Raw genomic sequence first — 22,947 nt, 5'->3', positions numbered from 1 at the left:
GCGGCGGCAGGCAGGCAGCGGAGCCAGGCTGAGCGGCTCTGAGGCGAGCGGAGGAGCTGGGATATGGGGCGTCGGCGGGGGCGGCGGGGCCAGGAGCCCTCCGGAGGGCCTACGAGCGGAGCGGCCCCCGGCGTTTGCTAACGCGTGAGCCGTGGGGGAGCGGGCGCAGGGTGGCACGAGCGGAGGCGGAGGCGGGGCCCGGGCGTGGAGCACGGCTGGGAAAACTGCTGCCTCCGGCCCTGCCCCGCGGCTCCCACCTCCGCCGCGGCCGGTGGCTATGGAGCTGGCGGGTACCCGACCTGGGGCGACAGAGCATCCCCGACTCCGGCCGCCCATGTCCTGGCTGCTGCCGCCGCCGCCTCTCCTGCTGCTACTGCTGCTGCCGGGCCCAGCGGCCTCCCAGCTGCGATACTCGGTGCCGGAGGAGCAGGCGCCCGGCGCGCTGGTGGGCAACGTGGCTAGCGCGCTGGGGCTGGAACTGCGGCGCTTGGGGCCCGGCTGCCTGCGCATCAACCATCTGGGTGCGCCCAGTCCGCGCTACCTGGAGCTGGACCTGACGAGCGGAGCGCTCTTCGTCAACGAGCGCATTGACCGGGAGGCGCTGTGTGAGCAGCGGCCTCGCTGCCTGCTCAGCTTGGAGGTGCTGGCGCACAGCCCCGTAGCAGTGAGCGCCGTGGAGGTGGAGGTGCTGGACATCAACGACAACTCGCCGCGCTTCCCGCGGCCCGACTACCGGCTTCAGGTGAGCGAGTCGGTGGCCCCTGGAGCGCGCTTTCACATAGAGAGCGCGCAGGACCCCGACGTGGGCGCCAACTCGGTGCAGACCTACGAGCTCAGCCCCAGCGAGCACTTTGAGCTGGACCTGAAACCCCTGCAGGAGAACAGTAAGGTGCTGGAGCTGGTGCTGCGGAAGGGCCTGGACCGCGAGCAGGCCGTCTTGCACCACCTGATTCTCACAGCTGTGGACGGCGGCAGTCCAGCCCGCTCGGGCACCGCACAGATCTCCGTGCGTGTCCTGGACACTAATGACAATTCTCCCACCTTCGACCAGTCCACTTACCGCGTCCAGCTTCGGGAGGACGCCCCGCCAGGCACGCTGGTGGTGAAGCTGAATGCCTCGGACCCGGATGAGGGCTCCAATGGCGAGCTCAGGTACTCCTTGAGCAGCTACACGTCGGACCGGGAGAGGCAGCTCTTCAGCATCGATGCCAGCACTGGGGAAGTGCGGGTAAGTGGAGCGCTGGATTATGAGGAGGCCTCTTCCTACCAGATCTATGTGCAGGCGACTGACCAGGGTCCAGTGCCCATGGTGGGTCACTGCAAAGTGTTGGTGGACATCGTGGATGTGAATGACAACGCACCAGAGGTAGTGCTCACGGACCTGTACAGCCCAGTGCCTGAGGACGCTGCATCCAACACCGTCGTGGCCCTCCTCAGTGTCAATGACCAAGACTCGGGCCTCAACCGGAAGGTGAGTCTGGGCCTGGAGGCCTCTCTGCCTTTCCGACTGAACGGCTTTGGAAACTCCTACACACTGGTGGTGAGCGGTCCGCTGGACCGGGAGCGTGTGGCCGCCTACAACATCACAGTGACAGCCACCGATGGGGGAGTACCCCAGCTCGCATCCCAGCGGACACTGCGGGTTGAGATCTCTGACATCAATGACAACCCACCAAGCTTCCTCCAGGACTCCTACTCCATCTATATTGAGGAGAACAACTTGCCAGGGGTGTTGCTCTGCACTGTGCAAGCCACAGACCCAGATGAGAAGGAGAATGCGGAGGTGACCTACTCCCTCCTGGAGAGGGAGATTCAAGGGCTGCCAGTCACCTCCTATGTCTCCGTTAACAGTGCCAGTGGCAGCCTTTATGCTGTCAACTCCTTTGACTATGAGAAGTTTCGGGAGTTCTTTGTGACCGTGGAGGCCCAGGACAAGGGGAGTCCACCACTGAGCAGCACTGTGACCGCCAATGTGTATGTGGTGGACATGAATGACCATGCCCCCCACATCCTGTACCCTACCTCAACTAACTCTTCAGCAGCCATTGAGATGGTGCCTCGGACTGCCCCTGCCGGCTATCTGGTCACCAAAGTCATAGCCATGGATTCAGACTCTGGCCAAAATGCTTGGCTCTTTTACCATCTGGCCCAGACTTCTGACCTGGACCTCTTCAAAGTTGAGCTACACACAGGAGAGATTAGGACTACCAGGAAGATGGGAGATGAGAGTGGAACTACTTTCAACCTGACAGTGGTGGTCCGAGACAATGGAGAGCCATCACTATCATCCTCCGTGGCCATTACAGTGGCTGTGGTGGACAGAGTCTCCAGAATCCTCCCGGATACTCAGAGACACGTTAAGAATCCGCGGACATATTCTGAAATTACGCTCTACCTGATAATAGCATTAAGCACAGTGTCTTTTATATTTCTTTTGACAATCATTGTTTTGAGCATCATCAAGTGCTACCGCTACACGGCATACGGCACCGCGTGCTGTGGGGGCTTCTGTGGAGTGAGGGAGCGCTGCCCCGCCGAACTCAACAAACAGGCCAATAACAATATCGATGCCAGGATACCCCATGGCCTCAAAGTGCAGCCTCACTTCATTGAAGTCCGAGGGAATGGCTCCCTCACCAAGACCTACTGCTACAAGGCCTGTCTGACAGCAGGCTCAGGGAGTGACACTTTCATGTTTTATAACACAGGGGCACAGACAGGACTGGGGCCTGGGGGAGCCCAAGCAGCCGCGAGTGACAGCAGGCACCTCACAGGCCAAAGTGGGCAGAGTGCCGGGAACCTGATTATTCTCAAAAATGATGCTGTTTCTCAAAACGAGGTGAGATAGCAGTCAAGGGGTCATGCGTTTTCACACATCCCCTCCCCACGCCCCAAGTGTCATTGGCTTTGTTGAGTTACTAACAGTGATGGGGTTACCTGGTAAACTGAATATATATAGTACCTGTGACTTGGTTATAATCTGTGTTGTTCCCATGCTAGAAAAATAACATCAGAGAATTGTTTTACTTTTTCTTTCCAGACGTATGAAGCCTTGACCATAACAATGTTGGAGAAATAAGGATTGGTCTTAAATATTTGATGTTAAAACAGAGCTCTGCAGAGGGCTGGAACAGGCTTGAGAATAAGATGATGCCATACTGGGTAATGTTTTGAGATTCAAGGAGAAATGGCTCTGCTGTATCATCTAGAGGGAAAGTTTTCTTCGGAAGTACTCTAGGAGTGCTGGTTTTCAAAAAGCTCTGAGACCTCTACGGGTTGTGGTGGTGGACTCTGCATGCTGTCCTTGTTTATACCTTGAAAATTATCCAGTTACTATTTCTGGTAATTGCGCCAAACTGATGTGATAGGATCTTCTGGCAATTCATGTCAGAGGTCATGAGACTATGGATCTCACCTTGCAGCCCAAGTGTGCTTTGGCTCATTGATACGGTAATTCTACTGTAGGGGCTACCTGAGGAAATGAAGGATGGTAAGGCAAAGAGATCAAGAACGAATTTGTCTGATTGGGCTACGGAGGTATTTGAACAAGTGGACTGAGGAAGTGGGGATGTGGTGGATACCAGGACAGCTGGGATTGGGGAGAAGGAGAAAAGAACTCTCCTGTTTGTCAGCTTTCTTGGCATAGGGCACGTTCATTGTAATATGATTTCCCTGCAGTAGATTAAATGTAATCTGTAAAATCTCCTGACTTCCTGCGGACAATTTCAAAGGTTTTAATGAGATGTGAAGTAGCCTCTCAAGTCCTTTCTATCTTTAAGTTAAATGACAGGACTTCAAGGAATAGTCCAACATATTCCAAAGCACATGTTCGTTTTCTGGATCTAAGATTTAGTTGGCAATGGCTAGAAAAACCTTGGAAAGTGGATGGCTTGCTGTACATCAAAGACAGGTGTTGGTAAATGCACGGGTTTTAAGTTTTGTGTTTTAAAGATTTATTTATTTATTTATTTATTTATTTGAGAGCGAGAGAGAGCATGAAGGTGGGGGGTTGGGGAGGAACAGAGGGAGAGAGAGTCCCAAGCAGACTCTGTGCTAAGCACTGAGCCTGACTCAGGACTTGATCTCACAACCCTGAGATCATGACCTGAGCTGAAACCAAGAGTCAGACACTTAACCTAGTGTGCCACCCAGCCACCCCTTAAGTTTTAAGTAGGCAAAGGTCACTTGCTCATTATTATGAAGAAGGTGTGTAAATTACTGGACAGTGCATGAATGTGTGGATGCTTTTGTGTAGTGTTTCTCCATACGCATGCTTGAAAATAGAAAATAGAGATTCTGCTTTGTGATACTTTGAAGTTGTATTTCAAAAGCCAGAATTTTGTTCCATCCATAGTGATGAATTGTTATCATCCCAAACAACTACTTTGTAGCTAGGACTTTCAGAGGTACTACAAAAGGAATTAATAATGTTTGTCCCTCCTATATTTTTGTGATGTATTTTCATTGACATTCCAAAGCTATCTTTTTTTTTAATGTCCACAGTTTCACATTCTAAATTCCTGCTAATCTTGAGGAAAGTAATGCATACAATACAGAATAAAGCCCAGATGGATAGAGTATTTCCCACGTACATTGTAAGTGGATGTATCAGAGAAGCCTGTTAGTCAATATTGAGCAACCATGGGAGGCCGATTGCAGATTAAGAAGAATAGGGGGACAAAATTAAGGAGTTTTCAGAATTCTTTAGATCATCACTTTTTGAGGCATGTAAAAAGGCTTAGCTTTCAATAAGGATGCTGTAGACATTTGCTTAACATATTCTTGTGAAGCCCCTCTGGGCCTGGGGTGGGCTGCAGGTGGTGAAGAGGCTGGGGGAGCATTGCCACCAGCTGTGAGCTGGAAGCCCAGCTGAAGGACACTCTTCCTCTCCTCCAGGCTCAAAGCTTGGGGTAGTTTGATACATGAACTATTTCTGTCTTACACTGACCTGTGTGTTAATACGGACTTTGATACACAAACCTTTAACTGAGGGAGAAAAGTATGTCAGAAAAGTGCTTGCTCCTGTGGGATTTTGGCAGGAGAATGAATGCATGATTTTAATCAAGGCAGATTTCTGCCAGCCACGTTCAAAAGTCCGGTGAAGAACCCTAAGATCTCTAGCTCCTGAAATTATTATAATTAGGAGAAGGGAGTGAGTCAGGTCAACGTGGCAGAATGGAAGCAGAAGTCACTCAGCTCTGAAAGTCATGACTGCTAGATCAACCTGTTAAACTCCCACGGTAGGCTTTCTCTTTTCCCTACCTAGTTATTGCAGATGGCGGGGAAACTTCATGCCGTGTGCGCACATTAGATGAGATGAAGATGATAAAGGATGAATAAGGGAATCTGCACTCAGTGACCACTATGCTATATAAAAATGTTCTGCTTTGCGATATATGTGTGATTTCATTCCCCGTAAATCATACATGAAAGAAACACTTACCAGCATCTAGCATATAAGGAAATAAGCTCAGAGAGGTTAAGTAACACACACAGTCATTCTGTTAGTCTATTTTCGGTCTTGTCTTTCTGATTTCAAAGATTATGCTGTTTCAAATAGTATGCGTAGACAGAAATCCCAATGCTTATACTCCTTTCGTTATGTGATAATCTGGCATTTTGGCTACTACGTATGGGTTCACCTAGTAGTGTAAATTGACTGCTTTAGGAGAAAGAGTAATTCCTTGCATAAAAGTAGGTCACAGTCAGGAGGATCAATGAGTAAAAATGTTACTCTCAAGCTGATATCTTTTTACCTGCTTCACTTTGGCATAGACTGTGGCGATCTTTCATCTCTGTTCTTTTTTCTGATTTCTCTTTTTTGCTTATTAAACAGCATTTAACATCAGACTCTAATCTTTTGATAGATTTCACCCCCCAGTGAGCTGATTTCATGAGCCATTTGTGCAATGAGCTCTCCGAAGTAACTTTTTGGCAATGGGGCAGAATTTCTCTTTGGAGATTTCTGAAAACCTGATATTGAATGTGGTTGGCGCCCCTTTCAGAGCCTCCAAGAAAAGGAAACCAAATCTTAAGGTAGATTCTGTGCCTTTGTGGTCCTATGACTCCTCAGGAGTCACTCTGAATGCTCTGGGCAGATCTGTCCAACTGTGCTTCTGTGGGAGCGGGTGGCATAAGATGTGGAAATCACAAAACATTAGCAGAAATCAGTTTGCTGCCATTTCTTTTCAAGCAATTTGTAGCCATCGGATCTTCCATATTTCTGCCACTGTTTATACACTTGCACCCCTAACTGTGGATGCAGTGATTTGAAAGAGCTAATTCTTCTTCTAGTGGCACCTAATTTTTTCCCCTAGGACCAACCTTTCTATCTGGTGACTCTGTCCTGTATCAGAATTTACACTTAGTGCAAAGGGACATGGTGGTGAATTCATGAAACCTGTGTGATGGTCAGAATAGGCAAAGAAATTCTATCTGTGAACTTCTCTTCCTGTGTTCCATCCTCTCATGGCTGCTTTTGAGTGGTGGGCTACTTTGTTTTGCCATTTCCATATTGGTTATAGACTGTTCTGAGAAAAGATTCTCTTTGGTCTGGTAATGTAATAATTTCTTCAAATTACCTCCTTCCTTGCTTTTTCTGCAGATCTGCTGAGCCAGATGGAATTATGGCTGAGCTCTTCTCCGTCTCTTTATCTAGCAAATATTCTGATTGATGAAGAAATCTATTTATTGTAGCTTGAATGTCATTGGCTTACCCTTTCCTCTGAACTAGGGGTGAGCTGTCACCTCGGCATCTGGTCTACCTCCAAACACTGCAGGGACACAGCCTGGCATATTATAAGTTGCCCATTGGCATGCTGTCTACTTGACAGAAGAGCAGAGTCAGTTCTGGATACTTGCCTTGGTTTGCCACCAATTTCTGCTCTCAATGAGAGGTTAGGATGATGTCATTTCGCAGATATTTGAGGAAAACTTGCCATTACTGAGTCCAGAGGTTTCGATCAATTCAATGGAGATTTATAGGTGTTTTTGAATGTGACTTTTGTTAGGAATTCACCTGGTTCAAACTTCCTGTGTATATTAAGTATGAATATAAATTTAGTTTGTCCATATGATCATAGTTTTAGCATTATAGTCTATAATCACAATTTCAAAAATCAAAGGGCAAGAGGATTCCTCAGCAACATTTCAAATCTGCTCACCTAAAAATTACAATTTTTTTCTTTCAGGAATTTGAACTTGACAAATGCAAAGAAATATCTGATATTGCAAAGGTGAAGAAAAAATGTTAGTTCCTTGGCACACAAGCAACATCAGTTCATTTCTGGCCTTGCAGGGTCAGGACTCTGGGCTCCAGGGAAGTAAAACTGTGAGTGAGGGAGTAACTGCTGTGCTAGCAGGCTGTGCCTCCAGAATTAAGCAAACCTAGCATTTTCTGTTGTACTAGAACCCATTAGTATGTTTCAATACTATATTTATTTTACTTTCCTGCTTCACGGATTAGCAAGTGACTTCAGAGGAAAGTAGTTCACTTAGAATTCTCGTATTTCTCATCTTTTCAATTGCCTTACTAGAAGACTAATATGTAATATAACAGTGATTATTTTAAATGTTATACTCCTTCTTGCCTTATTGATCCAACAGTTTATATATTCATTTTCTATTGCTTTGTAAGAAATTGCCACAAATCAGTGGTTTAAAACAACTCCCATTTACTCTCTCAGAGTCCTACAGGATGTGAGTGGGTTCTCTGCTTAGGTTTTCACAAATCAATATGGCACCTTGGCTGAGCTGTCTTCTGGAGGCTTTGAGGAAAAATATGCTTTCAAGTTCATTCAGGCTGTTGGCAGATATTACTTCTTTGTGGACTCCATACATACCTAGGGGTTGTGCTCAGGTCCTTGCCTCATGATACCCTCCATCTTTGGAGCTAACAGTGGAGAATCTTCTCTCCTGTGGAATCCCTCCCAAGCTTCAAATCTCTCCAACTCTTGTCTCTGATCTCTAGACCCAGATTTAAAGGGCTCATGTGCTCAGATCAGTCCGGCCCAGATGATTTCCCTGTCTTAAAGCCAAGTGTGTCATATGACATAATCCAAGCAAAGTAAGAGCCATCATATTTATTCTTGGAGATTATACAAGGCACATACATCAAGGTGTGAAGATCTTGGGGGGGAATTTTAGGATTCTGCCTCTCATAGTTTATACTAATGATCACAGAGTATCAGTGTGAAAAATCTGCAGGATACATCCTTAATAGAGTCCCTATTGGAAGAAAAGGAGACATTGCATGTAGTTTCATGTCTCATAGGATGCTTTACCAATAGCATCAGCATGGATTTCCATGACAAGGAGTGTCATTTCCTGAGTGGTCCTATGATTTTTTTTCTTTTTGAAGGAGATAAAGTATTTTAAACCTATTTTATTTTAAATTTGTTTTGAAAGAGGTGGTTCACCCTTCTATAGCTCAGATATTCTATGGTGTAAATAATAAATAATATCATTACAGGATAAGTTAAATCTTTGTTATAAGTTTGGTAGAAACTTAAATGGCTTCTTGCTCTTCATTAATGCTACATCACCTGTATGGACTACCTAATTCAGTTTTTCCACATCTGGAGTTTTGTGGCTATTAGTCTCCTGAAGGACTAAGCTTTGAAACAACAGAATGTAGTGGGGCTTTCCACCAATAGGAATTAAGCATAGTTCTGGAATGTATCATCAAGTGTTAGAAAACTAAACAATCATACTTCATTCAAATCCTTAGTATATGTCCCCAATGTGTCTGGTATATCAGTAGTCAACTTTTAAACTTGAGTTTTTCTGATTTTAATCAAGCTTGGATGAAACCCACATGTATTTATTTATTACTTGAAATTTTGTGTCATTTAAAAATAAACCAGTATCTGGGAAACTGAGATGTAACAAAGAGAAAAAAGAAAGTATAGTTGGTCTTTGAACAATACAAGGTTAGGGGTGCTAGACCCAAGCACAGTTGAAAATCCAAGTATAAATTTCGATTCTTCAAAACCTTAACTACTAATAGCCTACTGTTGCCCAGAAGACTCACCAAGAATGTAAACAATTGGTTATCACATATTTTATATGTTATGTAAATATTTTATATGGTGTATTTTTATATATTTTATATGCTTTATATTATATATATAGTATAAATATATTTTTATTTATATTGTATATACTTTATTTTACAATAAAGCAAGCTAGAGGGAAGAAAATGTTATTAAGAGAATCATAAGGAAGAGAAAATACATTTACAGTACTATATACGGTATTTATTGAAAAAAATCGACATGTAAGTGGACCAATGCAGTTCACACCTATGTCGTTCAAGAGTCAACAATATATGTCATTCCATGTAAATTAGTCTAAAACACAAACTTTTGTGGGACACCTGGGTGACTCATTCGGGTTAAGTGGCTGACTGTTTCAGCTCAGGTCATGATCTTAGGGTCCTGGGATGGGCTCTGTCCTCAGTGAAGAGTCTGCGGAAGTTTCTCTCTCTTTGTCCCTCTGTCCCTGTTACCCAACTCCCCCCCAGTCCCCTGCCTGGCTCACATTCTCTCTCTCCCCCAAATGAATAAATCAATCTTTTTTTTATGCACAAACTTTTGTGTTAGGGAGACCTAAATGGAACAATCAGCCAAACCCACCAATCAGGCAAGTGATTTAATCTTTCTAAAGCTCAGATTTCTTTTTTTTTTTTTTTAAAGATTTTTTTATTTATTTATTTGACAGAGAGAAATCACAAGTAGGCAGAGAGGCAGGCAGAGAGAGGAGGAAGCAGGCTCCCTGTTGAGCAGAAAGCCCGATGTGGGGCTTGAACCCAGGACCTGGGATCATGACCTGAGCCGAAGGCAGCGGCTTAACCCACTGAGCCACCCAGGCGCCCCTCAGATTTCTTATTTCTATAAATTTAAGTACATTAATGTTACTCTTGCATAATAGTTTATTTGTTCAGAAACATTTTTAAAACCTACCCAATACCTGAACCATGTGAAGCTCTGAGGACATAGCTCTGTATTATGAATATATGAGGATCTTCATATGTTTTATGGATGAACAGATACACCTTGTATAGAATTAATGGTCTAAAAAAAGTGTTAGGGTAAATGCAACAGTATGTTTAAAGTGCTTATCCTATTGCCTAATATCGTGTGGAAACTTAAAACACTGTATATTCTTCCTTTTCTTTTCCCTGCCCAGTCTTACTACCGTAAGACATGTCATAACTACAATTCTGATAAATGAATCTGAGAAGCACCTTGTTGCTGATGGACTATTACAGAAAATAGCGTGACAAGTTATAGTTGAGGAAGTGAGGTTGTGTAGTGAACTGAATTCCTTTTTTTTTTTTTTTAAGATTTTTATTTAAGTATTTACTTATTTGAGAGGGAGAGAATGAGAAAGAGAGAAAGCACAAGATGGGGAAGGGGAAGAGGGAGAACAGACTCCCCGCCAAACAGGGAGCCCGATGCGGGACTTGATCCCAGGACTCCACGATCATGACCTGAGCAGAAGGCAGTCGCCTAACCAATTGAGCCACCCAGGCGCCCCAGGAACTGAGTCTCTTAGTCAGTCCTACTAGAATTGTGCCTTTAAGCAAAATGAGGTTGGTGCTTTCAGTCCAAAGATGAAGTCGCAGCAGTTTTCATCACAAATGTTACCCAATCACAGAAAAATCGGCAACATTTACCTAATGGATATCCAAGTCTTTACTAAAGGAAGGTTCTCACCATTGACACGAGCGCTGCTGATGGTAAGGGGAGAGATGGTGATAATTGGATTAATAGGAAATATTTCAGTTGTTTTTCCAGCTTTACAGAATGAGTTGCAAATTGTTTCTCTTTTGGTCCCTGCAACACCACTAGTAGAAAATGAGAACCCCTTTGTTCTATCTGTAGAGTTTTATGCTACTTTAGATGGAACATCCATAGAATGCTGTGAATTTAACCACCAAGGATGATATTCCTATATTGCCAGCAGAGTGGAAGGGACCAGAGAGGGCAGTTAATGTATGGGGACATTTGCAGTAAAGTATCTTAGAGTTGTAGCTTTTTCTGGGCTTTGACTTCAGCTAAGTTTCTGAATACCATCTAGCCACCCGCAAATCTGTCCGGGAGTTGAGACGCTGATCACTCCTTTCCGAAGTGTTGTGGAAAAGTGTGGCTATGAAATACTCTGCATCCTTGAATAAACAATAAAAAGGATAAGAATAGGAATTGCTGACATTTTGAAGAAGTTTATTGGTATTTCTGTGGCTTTGTATCTACAGAATATGATCATTATAATCCAGAGGAATTTTTAGAATACAACCTCCATCTGTTCATCTTTCCACTCAAATAGACTTCAGTATTCAGTGACAGAGCCACTTTAATCTCTGCCCATGAAAACATGTTGAGGGGAACATCCATCAGGGGTTTTTTTGGTAAAGATTTTATTTATTTTTGAGAGAGAGAGAGAGCACGCATGCACAGAGGGAGGGGCAGAAGGAGAAACAGACTCCCCACTGAGCAGGGAGCCCTGTGGACCCCACCCAGGATCATGACCTGAGCTGAAGGCAGATGCTTACCAGACTGAGCCACCCGGGCGCCCCTCACAGGATTCTTTTATAACAAAATTTTTGCTAATACATACCAGATAGTGATGGTGGTTCGTTTTGTCCCGAGATTCCTGAGTACCTTCTACACAATCTATAACTCCTCCAGCAGTCTTCAGGGGCCTATATTTTCCTTTTTCGTCCCCTCCACTTGGAATTGACAGTTTGTGGACAAAGGGTAATAGGTCCTTCCAGTACACAGGTGCGGCAGACTGAGCCAGCCCCTTTTTGCATTTCAGACACTCCCTGTTAAGCAATCAGAGCTGAGCCACAGTAATTGAGGGAGGAGGCCAAACACTCTGCAAAGCAGGGAGCGGGTAGGATTTTATGAAAAGGACTGTGTAGCAGAACAAGTTCAGACTCCCGTCGTGGTTTGGCGTGCGGCTGGGCCCCATCCATCCTGGGTGGGACATGCTGCAGTCTGCAAAGCCGGCAGCACATCGCAGTCCTTTGCAGTGTGGCCGGCCAGCAGAACTCATGGAGTCTGAGCCCTGTTCTAGCTAGAATACCAAATGGGAGACCTTCCTTTAGTGAAGCATTTGAAGGCAAAACAATGAAAGCTTTCCCTGTCTCAAAATAGCCTGCCCTCCCTCTAGTGCTGCTTTAGGAACATGGACCTGTTTTGAACAAGGCGAAGCCACAGCTGGTCCTCACAGCATCATTAAATCTGGCTTTTCCATGATATGGAGTCTGTGGAAGGACCCCGATGAGCTCATTTTCTCCTAAAGTGCTATATATATATGGATAGCATCTTAGAGTTGCCCATAAAATGGCTCCTTCGATACTTTTTTCAGATATGAGAAATATTTCAGAAATAGGCTAATCAATCACAGGGTGATCACCACTCTGCCTTATTAACAAAACCTCCCTTTGTGATTTTTTGCAGCCGCGACAGCCCAACCCTGACTGGCGTTACTCTGCCTCCCTCCGAGCGGGAATGCACAGGTATGTAGTTCCTTCCTTTTTCTTTCTGTCGGGATAACTTTAACTTTGTATGGCTCGGACACATTCTGTGTCCAGGGTCTGGAAACTGCTGTCAAACTGAGAAGTTTTAGATACTTTGCCAGGAGAAAGTAGTTCCTTTTGTCTCCATATCTCTTCCTTGAAACACTGGAAGTAGTGCCAAATGCTTATCAAGGGCTGGCAAATCAGAGTTCCCTGTAAAGCTACAGAGACAGGCTTCTGGGTACTTTCTCCCATTGAAAGTTCTGTAAGGAAATAATTACAACTTCCTCTATCCCTTCCCCACCTGTACTTTCTGTCCCTCCCTTAGAAATTATAATTAATCCCGATGATTTTGGACCCGAATATAAGTACGTGTTTTCTACCTTGGTTTTCTGTCACACGTCGACTCTTATATCCAATTAACCACAATGACTGGCTATTATTCTTGTTCATGTTCATCCATTTTAGAATCTCCTTATCTTTCCCATCTTGTTACTCTCTTGTTCCTATCGATGGCATGGGCTCTTTAGCAGATGAGCCATGTGAAAGGCCTTTATTGAATATCTGGAGACCAAATCTATCTTATTTTAAATGAAACTAGAGTAATAGTATTACTCTAAGACTCAGATTAAATATAATTTTGGTTTCTCTACTTTGTCTCTTTGACAGTAATTGATTAACTACCATTATCCCCAGAGCTGATTTAGTGCCATAGGGCCAAATAAAAGATTCTTTACTTTTGAGTGTCTTTGGAAACCAGGAAACTAATGATCACTACCCGCAAAAGGATTTTGTTTCAAGGGAGGAATGAACTCTAAACTTAAGCCCTTCAAAATGTCTGGGCAACAGTTCAGTAGATCTTTAGCAAACCTACATCGGTCTCTAAAGAGAGAGCTTACAAAGTATGTGTTAATGAAAAATTGGAGCGCCTGGGTGGCTCAGATGGTTAAACGTCTGCCTTTGACTCGGGTCATGATTCCAGGGTCCTGGGATCGAGCCCTAGGTCAGGCTGCTTCTCCCTCTCCTTCTGCCTGCTGCTCCTCCTGCTTGTACTCTCTCTGTCCAGTAAATAAAATCTAAAAAAAAAAAGTTGATGAAAAATTAGTTTTAAGTCCATTTAGAAATGCATTAAAGTGAAATAAATTAACATAGTCTCAAGCATTACATTACAAGTCGAGCAGAGATCATTATAATGGGTGCTATTTCTGACCAAGAACCAATCAGCGAAGGCCTGAAGATCAGCAGTGGGCATATTGAGATGTCACATTGGAACCTGGGTCATAATTTTAGCCCAGAAACACTTGTGCAGATGTTCGAATACTAGTGGCAGGAGGGCTCTTCCTGTTTGTTAGTGACCAGCTCATGGTTTTGCCTGCATCTGAGCTACTGCTGCAAACCATGCAGTAGGGAAAAGCATGGTTTATAATACCAGCTTTTTCTCTCCTGGCTGAACTAATGCTTTACTTGAAAAGTGTCAAAGCCATGAGATGTGCCTTTAAAGCTACATTTGAAATAAAATGCTAAAACATATCACTTCCTTTTCACTCCATTTTCAAATGGAGGGAAAAAAAGCCAGTGTGTTCCTCTTCAGGTTTCAACTAAGATACCATGAGATATAAGTAGGATGAGGAATGAACTAAAAAGTGCAGTTAAATGTAACATTCCTCATAGTACAGTACACTGAACATATATTAGAGTTGTAAACTCAAAGAATACTCTTCTCTTTTTACACATGTGCTTGGCTTCTTGGCCGTTCTGGCCTCAGACCTCATGCAACTGTTTTTTTGAAAATTCTGCTTTGACTTGAGCTGGTTCCAGGGAATTTACATCTCCAGAATGAATCTGACTGAACCTATAGAATTTGCTGGAAGAATCTGGGAACACATGAAGGATATTAATATTTGAGGGGGGAAAGATTCTAGAATGTAGATGAAGGGAAGAATTGCAGTAGGGCAGAGCTTAATGAGTGAATTTTGATTAGATATATTATTCAGAGTCAAGAGTGAAAGAATATTCAATTGATAGATGAGCTTCCCCCACAATAGTTCATCTGCTTCGCCGCCTCACATAACCCTTCAAATAGTAGTGTAAATTTTGAGTAACTTAATTTGCAAGATGAACCAATGTCTTTTTGAAAAGAATCCTCTAGGGGCTCCTGGGTGGCTCAGTGGGTTAAAGCCTCTGCCTTCGGCTCAGGTCCTGATCCCAGGGTCCTGGGATGGAGCCCCAAATCAGGCTCTCTGCTCAGCAGGGAGCCTGCTTCCTTCTCTCTCTCTGCCTGCCTCTCTGCCTACTTGTTGTCTCTGTCAAATATATAAAATCTGTGGTCTCTGTCAAATAAATAAATAAAATCTTAAAAAAAAAAAAGAAAAGAATCCTCTAATTCTGGTGAGGATTCTTTGGGATGATGTTTACTCTTACGGTCCCATTTGTTCCTTCCTTCCTTCATCCATCCCACAAGTATATGAGGGTCTCCTATGTGTGAGCATTGAACATATATAAATGAATACGATGTTTGCCCCATTCCTGAAGGGTTTATGTTCTATCTCTGCTTGCCTCCAAGGAAGTCCCAGTTCATGCCTCACTCCCTGCAATATTTCATGCTGAATTAATCTTTTCTGAATTGGGATCCATGAGTGGTGGTGATAGGCTTCCTCAAGTCCCAGGAAATATAGGGTGTGTGGTCTATAAGTAAAAAATACAGAAAGAGTAAAACATGAAATACGTTAAGAAGTAATTGGGTAACTAATTTGGAATAATGCAACAGTCAACAAATAATTTTCATGTATTTTCGTCTTTGCTATAGAGGACCCAGAAACAAGAGAATCAGCAAAAGAGGCCTGGGGCTTCTGAGAACAAGTTCTCCTCATCTGGTTCAGCAATAAGGTGTTAAAATGGCATTAGCCCTCTGATGGGCTTCCTATTAGATTTACTAAACACCATGTGGCATTAATGACAACCAGAATTGCCACAAAGATAAAACATGTTTATTGCCTGAATAGTATAACAAGCAGGAAGTCAACGATGCTTTTGCAGTTTATGTAAGGTAACTGCTCAGCAGTCATTGCTTCAAGTATGAGTACAGTGTGTTAGCCGTAGCCCTGCCTTCAGAGAGCCATGCGCTTTCTCAGGGTGGAAGAAGATCTGGAAAGTCGCTTATGGTCTAACCGTTATTTGGGTCTATGTGTTTACTCAGCTCTGTGCACCTGGAGGAGGCTGGCATTCTACGGGCTGGTCCAGGAGGGCCTGATCAGCAGTGGCCAACAGTATCCAGTGCAACACCAGGTAAAGACCCAAAGTCTCTCTTCTTGCTGGGTTCTAGAAGGCAATTAGATGACTTGTTTGTTTGTTTTTTAAGATCAGGAATGCTAATGGTTTTCTTTTTAGTCTTTCTTCTTTTCCATACATGTATGACTTCCTTATACTCTTGCATGATTATTTTGATTTTCTACTTAATGTCCTTCAAGAATTAAAAACAGAGAAGAGTACACGTGTATATAAAGTTCTACTGTAAAGTAACCAGGGGTCTTTCATGTGCTTAGGCTATCTGAGCCACACAGAGAAGATCTGTGGCCTCATGCGCAGAGGTGACACTGTTAGCAAAGATCTTTTGGTTGAAGATGTTGCAAACCTGTTCAGAGTGGTAAGCAAAAGGGAGACACATAGATCTACAGACAGATACATGCAGTGGCGTTTCTCATGGAAGTGGAAAGTATAAAAACCAAGGCACTATTCTCTTTGACTCCAGGTCAAAGTCAGACCTGCTTCATTCTGCATACCTACATCATTCTGCAGACTGACTTTTACTGCCTTGACATGTACGTTTGCACACGTGACTGTCTCACAGTTTCTTAGTTTAGAGGACCAGTGAGGGCTGATTCTAATCCATATTTTCAGGAAATAGAATCTGCTAGATTGGATCAAGAACCTAGTGGCTGGGAGAGCATAGGAAAATTCCTTAAGCTCATAATTCCTTAGTTTCCTTATTCTCGTCTAATCATACAATGTCATACAATAAAAATATGGCTTTATAGGCCCATCCCTGTGACAGTTTTCAGAAAGGAAGGATTTCAGAGACTTCAAATGGTGTCTATCATAATCCTCTATTAATAGAACATCATGATGATGATAATAGTTTCTGATTATTGAGCCATAATCTACCCAGACATTGTGCCGAGCACATTAAACATGTGATCTCATTTATCCCCCATGACAGCCTTGCAAGGGATTTATTATGACTGTTTTACGTATGAGAAACTGGAGACACAGAGAGGATAAGAAACATACCCAGGTTCATGTAGTTTGTTAGTGGCAGAGTAGGATTCACACCCAAGTGTGTCTAGCTCCAAATCCAAGTGTGTGTAGCACTTATGTTCCTAGCATGGCTGGCCTGCAGGAACCCATCCAAATTCAAATATATACACAGATACATTACAGATGACACAAGTGTGTGTGTGAAACATTCTTTCCAAAAATAATCAGGTGCCTTTCAATGATTAGGCTATCCGAGTAACATGTGCAGCTAAGGGCCCATTTTTGCTGGCAACTCTAAGGGCTTTCATCGATTCTAATCAGCCAGCATTTGCTATTTATGAATGTGGCATGATTCAACTAAAAGTCACATTTGTAAAAAAAAAAAAAAAAAAACCACAACAGAAAATGCACAAGTTAAAGCAATTCATTAGAGAGTAATATTGCCAGATGGCAAGGAGAGGAACATAAAATAGTTCATTGACAAATCTGCAACCCCAGTGCCAGGGATGGAGTGAAGAAGTGATGGAGGAGGAAGGGCTGTTGGGCTGCCCAGTACTGCAGCATGGGAGGCACCTAGAATGTTAAGATCTGTTCTGAAAGCAGCTACACCCACGCCCTGCTCACCTGCCTTCATTTTAGGGCTTTTCCTGTTCTCACGGGGCTTTGTAGGTCACTCTGGTGAGCCAGGAACTAAGTCGGAATACATTCTCCCTTTCATTGATGATGCTGGTGGCTACACGTTCCTAGGCAAACGTGCAGTAGGAACCGTCCACCAGTTTTTTCATTTGCATCTGGCCCAGGTCTCTTTACTTCAGATCTGAAAGAATGTTAGGAACCCCTTTTGCTGACAGAAGATAAGGAAGGAGTTGCCATTGCTCCCCTTCACTATTGGCTAATCCCTTCTGTCCAGGACTGTGCCTGGCTCCTGACGCACAAGTCACCGTCCTCATGGACTGAGCTGGACACAGCTTCCGTCTTCCACGTAGTCCACGGGTGACCTCACCATACTTTTCCACACACCTCCTCACCAGTGACTTGAAGTTAAAGGGATGCCCCTCTGCTTTCTGCACTGTCCTTTCAACATTTTTAGGTTTTAGGACTCAAAAGTATGTTCTGCTGAGTCAGTAAGGAATATGGCATAAGGATTAAGATCATGATTTGGAATCAGATCTGAATCAAATTGCAATTCCAGACTTCCTTGCTGGGTGAGCATAAGCAAATTGCTTAAATTCATGTTTTCCTATTACTCCATCTGTAAACTGGGTATAATGATAACCCCTATCTTAATGAATTGCCATGATTACTAAAGAAGAAAGAACTGAATATAGTGCTTGACAAATGGTGTTAATAAATGCCTAATTTTATCTTTTTTTTTTTTTCTGGAATGGTTTTGCATGATCCATGACATGGCCTAGGCTGATGACCTGGGGGCCAGAATTCAGTAATTCTCATTTCTGGACCCAGAGACACACCCTCTAAGGTTGTCTGGATCATCCTGACATCTGTACAGTCCAGGCACTCTCCCTACACCCCTACCCCAGCTGCCCTTCTGGAGATGGAATGAGGAGGCTTCATTAGCTCTCCCCAGAGAAAAGGAAAATGCTTCAAAAACTTGTTTATTTCCGGTCCCAAGAAGAGCCTGCCTTTCATTGATTCTATTGCCCTTAGTGCCTCATGATGAAGGTGCATTTGCTTCCAGAAGGTTTCCTCTTGTTGCCTGGGTCTCCTTACACTTGTGTCTGAGACCCCCTCATGAACCACTACCTTTTCACACCTAAAAGAGCTGCAGCCTGCGGCCGTGAAGAGAAGGAGGCCGTCTGTGCCCCAATACTCATTCACATGTCTTCCTTGCGGTTGTTTCTCCTCCATTGATGCATTCTTTTGCTTTGTCGCTGAACCATTCATTTATCTTCACAGTCCACAAAAACCTAGGATAAGATGTCATGGTGGGTATTAGAGAGGGCACGGATTGCATGGAGCACTGGGTGTGGCACAAAAACAATGAATACTGTTATGCTGAAAATAAATTTATAAAAATGATTTAAAAAAAAAAAGATGTCACGCTCCGAAAGGATCCATGGGGACATCACCAGGTGATGTCTCTTGCAGGATAAACAAGTCAGGCATCAAATTGGTTAATCCTGATTCCTGGCCCCCTTCTCCAGCCTCACCTCTGTGTGAGCAGACCAGGACAAGGGCTTCTTCTTTAGCAGCTTCCCGTGAGACTGAGCAGAGGAGAGAAAATGGGCTGAGGAGGGAGAGCATTCAGTTACAGCTTCTTCAGAGGGAGGGATGGGGCGGGGGAGCGTTAAAGGGCCAGTCATTCCCATTTACAACTCTCACTTTCTCAATGTGAATGTTCTGAAGAGGTTTTAATGGGTGCCCTCTTGTGATCAGTTCCTAGAGGGAAACCCGAGAGGTTATAAAAAGACTGCCCCTGCCTTTGAGAAAGCCTGTCTGGCTTCAGCTCACCAGGCTGCTTTGCTATCCCCTAGTGCTTCTTCCGGGCCCCCTTTTCTACTTTTCATTACCTCAGGCAACAGATTATTTTTGGAGTGGGAGATCCTATTTTCAAAAGCGCTCAGGGACTTCCAAAAACACACCGCACTGCCAAAGATAACACTATGGCTTGTCAAGGAAGACCCCAGGGGATCGGGACTGGGCAGTGGAAGGTTAATTAGGCAGGCCGGATGGCTAAGGCAGGGAGGCCTAGGGGACCTTAGTTTAGAGTGACCGGACAGTGGTTCTCAAAGTACAGTACTTGGAGCAGCTGTACTAATTCCTTCTGAGTCAGAAATTCTCAGAGTGGGGCCTAGAAGTCTGTGTTTTAAAAAGCCCTCCATGTTCTCCCAGTGTACCCCAAAGTTTAAGAACTGATGTAGAATTGAGAGTAAATATTCCTGAGGTTGTGTGGTATCTTTGGAGGCTCAGAAACCGTGCGAGGAAGGCATCTATTCATGATTCTTGCAGGAAGCAGGAGCCCTTTCCCTACATCAGAGAGAGAATCACTAAGAGTTCAGGCTCCAGGTCAGCGTAACCCTTCTTTGAATTCTAGCTCTGCTGCTGTGCAGTTCTAAGTCCCTTATTTAACGTTTCTGATTCCTAGTTCCCCTGTAAGATGGGGATAATAGTGGCGCCCACCTAATAAGGTTGTAACAAGAATTAAATGAGATAATACATGCATGCTCCAAAACCTGGAGAATAACATTTGGTAGATGGTAGCACTTTTTGTGATTTTCCAAGGTATGAGTCTATCTTTCACGTTGAGAATTTAGGTCTGAGTTGTTCTGAGTTGTCTCTGTGGGAAGGCTCTATTCTGAAGATTTTTCATAATGTACCTATTTTCATTTTTGTTTTTTCTTATCCCTGGGGGGTTATTTTTGCCCTGGTTTTGCCAGATGTCTTTACTCTGTGGATGATGGACACAGTTTATGTGCCCTAATTTTATGCGAAGGGATGAGGGGGACGGAGCGAGATTCGTGCTTTTATTTGTCTTAGGGTTTCCTACCTCTCTGGCAAAATCACCTTTCCATGAAGGGGCTTCATGTAGAATCCATCTCTGACTCTTCTCCCAAAAGAAGCCATGATCCTTGAGTTTTTTTGGAATCCGTTCAGGAATGCTGCCAACACGAATTTTCCCACTTCATGAGTGAGTGAAGCCTTAGGCCTCATTTGAGGCTTTAGAAAGCTGTTCCACTAACCTGCTCACCCTCAACTTCTGCTGTTGTCATGGCAATCACGGTCCTGGGAGGTGTGTACAGATCCTTATTAGGAAACAAAATGAGATCAGCAATCTGTGTGTGTGAGGCGGCTCCCTCATTCACATCCTCCACTGCCACCGGAGGCTCAGGGCCAGGCTGAGAGGTCTCTAGCTGAGGAATGTGAGTCCTTGGAAGGTGCACTTTTACTTTTTGTGGGTTCGGGGCTCATCACTTCTGCTGTAGTTCTCTCTGTAGCTCGTGTTTTGTGTTCTGACCTGGCCTGGAGGGAAGGAGCAAGACAGTGTGGGAATGGGGAATTAGAATCCATGAAACTTAAGTCTTTACTTGCTTTATTCATTCACCTTTGCCTCCTCCTTTAGAAGAACACCCTGCACCTTCTATTTTTAATGATCATGTAAATGAAAAACTAGCATGAAAACTTCCTGGTTTTCCCACAATTGAACATTTCTGTTTACTGGGGTTTTTTTTTTTTTTAAGATTTTATTTCTTTATTTGCGAGAGAGAGCACGAGCACAGAGGGAGGGGAAGAAGCGTACTCCCTGCTGAGCAGAGAGCCCAACGCAAGGCTCCATCCCAGGACCCTGAGATCACGACCTGAGCCAAAGGCAGACACTTAACCGACTGAGCCACCCAGGTGCCCCTCAACATTTCTGTTTAATAAGTGGATTCTGAGATAGTTCTTTCCCTCAACTCTGTGTTTCCTCCACCTCCCTCATTTTTTCCTACACCATTTTTTCCAGGATTGATTAGCTCAGGGCAGAATACAGTGAGGGTTGGGACCATGATACAAAATAAATAAATTTCTTCCTTAAAAGTGACCCACCAACAGAGTTTATATGCCTCCTGAAAATCCAGTCCCATCTTCACTCCAGCTTATGCTTCTGGACATACATTTTAGAGGATATAGTGAGGAAAGAAGAGTAGCAAGAACTGTTCCTTGGGCTCCACTTTCCTTCAAATCCTCCAGAGGCAGAGAAGCAGCTAAGGCAGGGTCAGGAAATGGATACTCATTATAGTTCCTTAGGTTATCATTGATCCATTTAATGTGTCGCTGGAGCATACAGACTGGCCCCTGAAAACTTCATCATGAGAAACAACTTTTGAATCATGTCTTTGGAAAATAATACACTTTTATCCTTCTTTTTTGAAGAGTGTTGCATGGAACAGTAGAGTTTCCCAATTACCTTCTCTCCTAGTTGTGTATGTACACCATAGTTGGTAACTAAATTTTTAAACCCCTTATCAAAAGGGAAATTCGGGTTTCTACTGGGAAGATTCTGATGTCTCAAAGGACCAAGGGAGGGCAGTGATCACCAAGTCTGCCACCTGACTTGGCTCAAAGATGACAGGCTCCCTGTGTAGCCTGAGAGCTCTGTGGCAAAGTGGTCATGAGTCTATACTTCATTCTGGAGGAAAGCTGGCTTGGATTGTCTGGAATTGGTGGGCTCAGAGCTCCTCTCTGAGAGATGCTTAGACAAAAAGGACCTACCTATAACCTGGTTTGAGGGCAGAGGAGAGGTAATAGCTTGTAATTAATTTAAGCTTTGCGGCCCTAGCAAGCATTGCCTAAATTCTCACTGATTCTAGTAAAATAGAAATGAAAGCCTATCCCCAGCAATAGCAAGGCTCTTTAATGACAAATATTTTCAGAGAAACTCAGCCCAGATTCCAAAAGAACTTGAAATGTTCATTTCCACAGAGGCAGTCAACTTTGAGTTGAAAAGGTCATTGCCTAATTTGGAGAAATATATTCAGGTCAAGCACTGGTTAGAGCCTAGGGGCCCTTAGGGAAGGGCCATAAGAGAGTTCATTGCTAGGAGACCTGGACTTGAGCATGTGGACTGGAGAGATGCCTCTTCTGCCTCCACATGTAGAGCTTGCTACCCACAGTCAGAAAAGGAGAGGGGAGGCACCTTGGTGGCTCATTCGCTTAAGCATCTGCCTTTGACTCAGGTCATAATCCCGGAGTCCTGGGATCGAGCCCCACCTTGGACTCCTTGCTCAGAGGGCTGTCTGCTTCTTCCTCCCCCTCTGCCCCTGCTCATGCTGCTCTCTTGCTCACTCACTCTCAAACAAATAAATAAAATCTTTTTAAAAAAGAAAAAGGAGGGGCACCTGGGTGGCTCAGTTGGTTAGGCAACTGCCTTTGGCTTGGGTCATGATCCCAGGGTCCTGGGATCAAGCCCCAGGTTGGGCTCCTTGCTCATCAGGGAGCCTGCTTCTCCCTCTCCCTCTGCCTGCTGCTCCACCAGCTTGTGCTCTCTCTGTCATAAGACAGAGAGTAACTAAATAAGCAACTAAATTAAATAAGTAACTAAATTAAATAAGTAACTAAATTTTAAAAAATTAAAAAAAAAAAAAAGAAAGAAAAAGGAGAGGGAGCAGAAATCAATGGCATTCCACTCTAATCTCAATGAGACCAAGAGTTTCCTCAGCAGTAGCCCT

The 22,947-nt window shown here is 44.1% G+C and overlaps 1 protein-coding gene across 2 annotated transcripts in view; it reads left to right on the top strand.

Annotated features, from left to right (window-relative positions):
- Nucleotides 1-276: 276 nt before the first annotated feature.
- Nucleotides 277-22,947, top strand: part of LOC111141133 (protocadherin alpha-C2) — a 44,745-nt gene continuing 22,074 nt past the window's right edge. Inside the window, exons 1-4 of one of the 2 annotated variants that reach the window (XM_022493480.1) lie at nt 277-1,905; nt 11,329-11,341; nt 12,468-12,526; nt 15,723-15,811. In XM_022493480.1, the coding sequence (XP_022349188.1) occupies nt 278-1,905; nt 11,329-11,341; nt 12,468-12,526; nt 15,723-15,811 (1,789 nt within the window). In that variant the 5' untranslated portion in view covers nt 277. Of the gene's footprint in view, nt 2,840-11,328; nt 11,342-12,467; nt 12,527-15,722; nt 15,812-22,947 lie in introns of both variants that reach the window. The other variant, XM_022493479.1, reaches the window with a different exon arrangement.

Source organism: Enhydra lutris, unplaced genomic scaffold, assembly GCF_002288905.1.
Source record: "Enhydra lutris kenyoni isolate GAN:26980312 unplaced genomic scaffold, ASM228890v2 scaffoldscaffold5, whole genome shotgun sequence".
NCBI lineage: Eukaryota > Metazoa > Chordata > Mammalia > Carnivora > Mustelidae > Enhydra > Enhydra lutris.
Note: the sequence above shows the minus strand (reverse complement) of the source record. Positions and strands in the feature narration are given on the sequence as shown.